This window comes from Alosa sapidissima, chromosome 18 (genome assembly GCF_018492685.1).
Source record: "Alosa sapidissima isolate fAloSap1 chromosome 18, fAloSap1.pri, whole genome shotgun sequence".
Taxonomy (NCBI): Eukaryota; Metazoa; Chordata; class Actinopteri; order Clupeiformes; family Clupeidae; genus Alosa; species Alosa sapidissima.
This window is the reverse complement of record NC_055974.1, coordinates 1,853,203-1,860,368: the sequence shown is the minus strand read 5'-3', so window position 1 is coordinate 1,860,368 and position 7,166 is coordinate 1,853,203. Positions and strand designations below refer to the sequence as shown.

At 50.0% G+C, this 7,166-nt stretch overlaps 1 protein-coding gene across 2 annotated transcripts; it reads left to right on the top strand.

Annotated features, from left to right (window-relative positions):
- Positions 1-110: 110 nt before the first annotated feature.
- On the top strand, positions 111-7,166 carry si:dkey-106g10.7 (uncharacterized protein C11orf95). 2 transcript variants are annotated; one of them, XM_042070458.1, is made up of 5 exons: positions 111-262; positions 1,216-1,821; positions 2,149-2,505; positions 3,075-3,668; positions 4,021-7,166. In XM_042070458.1, the coding sequence occupies exons 1-5, from the start codon at positions 229-231 to the stop codon at positions 4,533-4,535; spliced, it is 2,106 nt and encodes a 701-aa protein (XP_041926392.1). In that variant the 5' UTR covers positions 111-228; the 3' UTR covers positions 4,536-7,166. The 2 variants fall into 2 exon arrangements, with proteins under 2 accessions (XP_041926392.1, XP_041926391.1); XM_042070457.1 differs by having other exon boundaries at positions 117-577.

Here is a 7,166-nt window from a genome sequence, read left to right as displayed (position 1 = left end):
TGGACAGCCTATCTAAAAACTACTGGCCCCCGGATACGTGTGTCGCTGCGTGAAAGCCGCTACTGTCTCTTTAAATTTACCCAGGAGCCCCTTAAGGAGCCCCAGGGGCCCCTAGCTCGGCTCCCCACCCTGAAGACAAGCTGAGTCTCAAAATACGTCCAGGAGGCCGTTACAAAACCGACCGACCAAAATTTGACAGGCCCGTTCGGCGATTCCTCACATGGATTTATGACCGACACAGTGTGGTATCGATGCATAAAAAGTTAAGTTGACTCGCGCACTGAGGGGCACCGCACCGCACAACACTGCACTTACAGGAATGGGTGCGTGCGTGTTTCAGATAGCTCACTAAAGCGCCTGCCGAATGACTCTAAAAACACCTCCGTCCGTGGCACTGCTACAGAGACGACGTAGGAACCTCTTTATACACAACGACGTTACATAGGTATGGAAAAACAGGAACCGAAGGAGCCCGAGGTCCAACCGTGCGCTGAGCAGACAGATTGCCTCTCATTAATAATAAGCGGCGAGGAGGAGACGATAGAAGACCAGACGGACTTTGGAGTTCCTTTGGGAGGTAAAGATTGAATCTTTAACATTTGGATTTCACCCTTTCGCCTGGTCTCCGACCTCAGTCGGTGTTAATCCGTGTGACGGACAATACAGTTGGGCAGCATGGCCCCTCGTTCCACGGGCTCCACTATAAACAAAGGCATAATACCATGCTGGCTGCGTACTGTGATGCGCAGTCGCCACCCAGTGGAAAGCAGCAGTGCATCAAATGGAGTCGCCGCCCCCCCGCGTTGAGAGCTTGTGGTGCTTTGCGGAAATGAAAAACTCCGTGTGTGACTGTAGCCACCCCTGAGTGAAATACACACATTATCGCCACAGATCACAGATATTTTACCAACCGTTGCGCAAATAGCACTACTTTGAACTGAAACCGATAACCAGACGAGCTTTCTGTCAATGCTTTATGTAAAGGGGTGTAATATAATTTGGGAAAACCTATGCTAGGATAGAATGGAAACATTAGGCTACGTTAATCTAATAAACGTAATGTTTCCATTCTATTCTATTCTTCCATAAAAAGCCATGTTTCAGTAGGATTTTAAAATAGCTTTATGTAGGCTAGGTGTGCAGTCACACATGATTCACTACATCTGATGAAGGGAGGAATCAACATCTCCCCCCTTTCCCTTGTTCTGTGTTTAGGTGAGGATGGCATCACTAACGGCCACAGTCGAGAGGAGGAGGACGAGGAGACAGGGATCCCCTCAGGTTCAGCGCACACCTCCTACTGGAGTGTCAGCGAAGACCCCGATGCCCCTTTCCTCCTGTCCCCCATGCCTGGCCCCTCTCAGCTCAGATCCACCCCACCATCACCGTTGGCCTCGCCGCCGCTGCCGCCTCCGGCCCGACCCGAACGGGCCTCGCGTCCAGGCCTGAGCCGCATCCCAGGCCGCGACCACCGGCGCTACTACCACGAGTACTGGCGCAGCGAGTACCTGATGGACTTCGACCCGCGGCGGCACGGCATGATCTGCATGGTGTGCGGAAGCTCGTTGGCCACGCTCAAGCTGAGCACCATCAAGCGACACATCCGGCAGAAGCACCCGGACTCGCTGCTCTGGAGCGCCGCCGACAAGGAGCTCATCCGGCAGGGCTGGGAGAGCCACCTTGGCCTGGAGGCCAGACAGAGGCCGTTCGGATCGGGTGGAGGAGGGAGAGATGGAGGAGAAGAAGATGGAGATGGAGGAGAAGGCGCAGTGACAATAGCAGCGGCCGAGGAGGTGCTGGACTGTGCCCGGCGCTCGACAGGTTTGTGTGTGTGTGTGTGTGTGTGTGTGTGTGTGTGTGTGTGGGCGGGGGCACTTTTGCAGACACTTTTGTCCAAAGCCAAAGGGGTGCGTATTGAACTGGTGCAAGCTGTTTTTTCAGGTGGCAAGACTACCAATTGTTCCAACAGTGCTTGAAGTGTGTAAGAACTGAATAGGGCGTGTCAGTCGCACTTTTGTCTGTGTGTGATCTTATGAAGACATCTTACAGACTTGCAATATCAGAGGGACTGGGTTTTTAAAATATAAATGAAGGAATTCCAACAAGTGACGCTTACCCATCCATATCTGTCCATGTTTTTCTCCCCAGGTAAACCTGTTGTTTTGACCCCCAAAAGGACGCCGCCGTCAGGCAACAGCAGCTGCAGTGCGGTGGCCCCTGCCTCTCCCCCTTCCTCCGGCCCAGTCAGTGAGGACTTCCAGATGCCCTCGGCCCAGACGCTGGAGCGCTACCTGAACGACTCGCTGCACGCCTGGTTCCGGCAGGAGTTCCTGATGGAGTACCAGGCGGAGGCGGGCCGGCTGGTGTGCATGGTGTGCGGCAGCGCGCTGCCCTCGCTCCACCTGGAGCACATCAAGAGCCACGTGCTGGAGCTCCACCCCAACTCACTGGTGTACAGCTCTGAAGAGAAGCACTGCATCCTGCAGAGCTGGGCACAGACCCACGGTGAGCAAGGCTCTCTCTCTCTGAGTGTGTGTGTGTGTGTGTGTGTGTGTGTGTGTGTGTGTGTGTGTATTTTCATCTTTGTGTGTGAATCAGTGAGTGTGTCTCTGAAGGTTAGTGTGACTTTATGTTTGTAAGCTTAGAGGATAAGGTGTGCTAGGGGTTCCAGGACTACTGATGAAGTTTTTCATAATAGTTGTTGACTAGTCGTGGTGTACTGGGTCCAGTAGTGCTGTCTCTGCTTTACTGCTAGGAATGTCTAGCCCATTTAGCCTTTATGTCATTTTGTCCACAGGGCCAACTAGTGATTTTAATAGTCAACTAGTTGATTAAATCCCTGGTATGCGACTGTGCCTACCTGTGTGTGTGTGTTTTTGTGTGTGTGCGTAAGACTGGGTTATACACTGTCCCACACTGTTTTTTTGGTGTACTGTATACATGGCAGTGTGTTTAAGATTGTTCCGGAGACCATTTGTTGAGTGGCTTGCATGTCTCTTTCTTCCTGCTGCTCTTGTTCTGCACATTTTGGCCCTCTCTCCATCCTCTTAACATCGCCCTCACACTCCCATCAGAATCGCAGTCCAGCCCACTGCCAGATTTTTTCAAGATAGAGTCCGACGCCAAAGACCCCACCAACTCCACTCCCCCTGTAGACCCGGCCGGCGGCTGCATGGACTTCCTCCCGCAGAACGTCGACGTCAGCGGTGTCCTCCTCACCCCCATCCCCGCCGACATGACGCCTCACGAGGTGGACAACAACAACAACAACAACAACAGCGGCAGCAGCAGCAGCAGCCACAACAGCAACAGCAACATGTCCTCCCCATCTCCCTCTCTCCCTCCACCACCTCCACCTCCAGTTCCACCTCCGCCTCCGCCCCTGCACCACCCCCCTCTGCGCCCCCCGGCCCGGAAGCGGCGCCTGCGAGACGGGTTTCCGTGGCGCCTGCGGCTGGACTACATGGTGGCGTACGGGCCGCAGGGCGCCGGCTGCTACTGCATGGTGTGCTGGCAGGAGCTGCCCGCCGCCAAGGTCAGCGGCTTCCGCCAGCACATCCAGGAGAGCCACCCGGAGACCACGCGGCTTAGCCGCCGCGAGAGGGAGCAGGTGGCTGATGCCTGGGTGCGTGACGCACCCTCGGGAGGGTCGAGGGGAGACGGGACAGGTGAGGGGAACTTCTGGGGAGGGGAATAGAATGTTTAGGTTAGCTCCAGCTAGCGCTAACACTGTGCACTTGCTTGTAAGAGAGTACAAGGAAAAGAGGCATTTCAGTTTTACAAAAATGTTATGAATGAGAATGCCTTAACCTCCACATACCCCCATATGACTGGAATTCAGTACAGCACCATGGAGTTTGTTTGCATTTGTAGAACAGTAGTATGGCAGTCTTTTAAGTCTTTTAAGTCTCTATTCTATTGTGTTTCTAGTTTATATGGGAGCTCTCACCCATAGAGTTTGTCTTGCCCTGTTATCCCAAATATTTCCTCACTGCCCTTCTCTACTGACTATGTCTATAGCTGGGTCTCCGGGAGACATCATCACCTTGCCCATATCAGATGGACTGGACAGCCAGACATCTCCCAAGAAGAGCAGTGGACAGACCAAATCAAAGCATCAGGACACCATCAGCTCTAAGGGCTCTGCCAAAAACGGGCCTGCGTCCAGTGACCCGGCTCTGGCGTCGTCCTCGGGGCGTCACCACGGCCACTATCCAGGCAAAGACCAGCGGCGGAACTACCAGTCGCGCTGGCGCACCGAGTACCTGATGGACTACGACGGCCGGCGGCACGGGCTCATCTGCATGGTGTGCGGCGCCACACTGGCCACGCTCAAGGTGAGCACCATCAAACGCCACATCCAGCAGGTGCACCCAGCCTCGCTGGCCTACGGGCCGGACGAGCGACAGCGCGCCCTGCAGGCCTACGGCCACACCGCGGCGCCGACGCTGCACTACGCGCCGAACGACGCCACCGATGACGACTGCTTCTCCGCTCAGGACCACGAGGCCGCATCGGGCCTGTTTGTCACTTAACCCCCGGGGGGAAAAAGAGAGAGAAAGGGGGGGGGGGGGGGGGAGGAGAATGTGTTTACACTGAGGACGATAGGTTTCATTCTCACGGTTTCTCTCTTTCTTTCACTTTTTTCCTCCTTCCGTGTAGATGTATGACTGTAGCTTGTGGCCAGTGATGTTCGGCTCATCACTGAATGAAAAGAAAGAAAGAACGATAGAAAAAAGGGGAGGATGTGTGTTGCTCTGGTGCTCCTTCACACTCTCTCCTCTTTCACTTTGACTTTGTCCTTTTGTTTCTCTTGTTTTCTCAGGAAATGGGAATGAAAGGCTGATATTTTCAAGGCTGTTGCAAAATGCTTTAGTTATATTTTTTTTTTCCTGTAGAGCACTTTTTTACCCCCTTAACACATGCACGTTACAAAGGAGCAATTGTGAACAGAAACTTCACGTGATAAATACCACTTAAATTACAGATACATACAGCCTCATTTATGATCTCGTGATCCTTCAAAGGAGATCTTATTGGTAAATGTGCTGTTTGGTCAACTCTTTCCTTCCCCAACTAACTGAACTAAACTTAAGAAATTTTGCATGAAAGTGGCATTGGACAACCACGTCTACTTAAAAAATAGTACTTTTCTGTTAGGGAAATGTTTTAATTTGGACTGCACTTTCTTATTATCCTCAGCGTAAAGAAAATTACACTGAGGGGAAGAAAAAAAAACGTTCCATGCTTTGGACATATAGGTATGATTTTTCTTACAAGCACTTTTATGCAATGCTATTTGTACACCAACAAGGTTTGTAGAAAAAAATGCCCTTTTTGTACGGACACTCAGTGGAGAGAGTGTGTGTGTGAGTGTGTATGTATGTGGATACAAAGATTACACTACATATTCCATTTTGCATGGAGGTCATTGGTCATGCATGGTTTATGGAAAGCATGTTTCTTATCTGTCAGAGCCAAGGTTGCCTGGGGCTGGTCTCTAAAGCTGGCATCCAAGGTGGCACTAAACAGCTCACACATGCCTTCATGAAGGTGATCATCTGTGTGAATGCATTGGCTAAATTATGGACTATAAAACATGTTTCTTTCTTCCTTGTGTTGTTTCACATTCCATGCAGTCCATATATGGAGGACCTTGAGAGGGCAGAACAGTTTGGAATAGGTCTGTGAGTTGTAATGACCTCCCGCTCATGCCAAATTGTTTCGGATCTGAAGAACCTGACCTATGTCTTAAGACACTGGTTAATGGGTCGCTTGGGCCTCTTAAAGAGCTAAGGTAGCCATTCCGTTTTACAGGTATTGGTTAAGCACACCGGTAACATCTCATTTGTGGCTTGATTCCACCGTACTGTATCTGTATCTGAGAGTTATGACTTGTGGGAGTGTCTCTTGGTCAATTCCCCTGGTCTGAGTGCACTTCAGGTGACTGCACTGGCTGCAGGTTACTCACGGCTCAAAGATGACCACAAATAAGAGGGAGCTGGAGAGTCAAGGTTTCCAGAAATTCCTAAGAGGGCTTTTGGAGGCAGAGCAGCTTAACAGCACAGCCTGAAGCCCCAAGGTGGAATACAACCTCTAGCAGGGCTGATCCAATCAAGATTTTAGATCTCCACAACGTTGTATTTGTACAGTACCATTCCAAAACAGAATCCTTTGTGTCAGATTATTTAGCCTATGTCAAAGTTTCATGAAGCTATTGTAGAATTCTAGGGTATTCTCACTGTATTCTGATGTGTCCATATGTTACTTCTGTGTGTAGTGTATAACGGACAGAGGTCCATACCATTGTATAAAACCTTGTTTAGTACCAAAAGCCTGACCAGATGTGGACACTAACGGAGGCTTAGGCCTATATCACAAGCACATAGGCTTTGCCATGTTGGTAATAGGTTATATACAATGGACCTCTCCCCATAGGAGTATTATGAACACATCAGAATACAGTGAGAATACCCCAGAGTTCTACACTATGAAGCTTACCGCTCTCAGTGAGTTGTGCTGTATGTGTGAAAGGTCACCTCCTGGTTTGTGACAGCTTCTTAATTGAAAGGGGGCAGCTGATTACATTGATGGCTTTGACAGCCGGAAACGTTTTTCACTGACTAAACAAGGGCAAAGCTTTTTCATATCTAGAAAAAGTGACACGTTATCTCAAAGGGTGTTTTTCGACCATGATAATCGTTTATGGACTTCAACCGAACTTGCAATTCATTTGTTCCAAGTGTCCACAGCACGTTTCTGTAAAGGCTGTGAGGCATTAGCTTTGGCCCAAATGCACAAACTGCAGAGAGAATGTGTTAATCGAACACATTGCATTGCCATTTTGTAGGTCCTATGCTTACAATGGGTCCCTGAAGAAAAATAACACTGTACATTTTATATGGAGGGTCCCGGAGGAATGTCATAAGCAAACAGGGGAATCCAAACAAAATGGTTTACTGAATTAATATATATGGCAAGAGGCACACCAGACTTCATCTTTGGTAGGAATAGAAATGGCATTTTGTTGTGTTCTTATTTTCCCTTGCTTTTCACACTTTTGTGACAACACATCTGTATCCCTGGTGAGGAGGGCTGGATGTTTTTGCTACATGCTTTCTGAGTATCTGCCTGACCTTGTAATAAAAACATGGACACAATTGGAA

Coding starts and splice junctions, on each gene's coding strand:
- si:dkey-106g10.7 (XM_042070457.1), top strand. CDS start 448: ATGGAAAAACAGGAACCGAAGGAGCCCGAGGTCCAACCGTGCGCTGAG. Junction 1,822..2,148: donor CTGTGCCCGGCGCTCGACAG/GTTTGTGTGTGT, acceptor TTTTCTCCCCAG/GTAAACCTGTTGTTTTGACC. Junction 3,669..4,020: donor GTCGAGGGGAGACGGGACAG/GTGAGGGGAACT, acceptor CTATGTCTATAG/CTGGGTCTCCGGGAGACATC.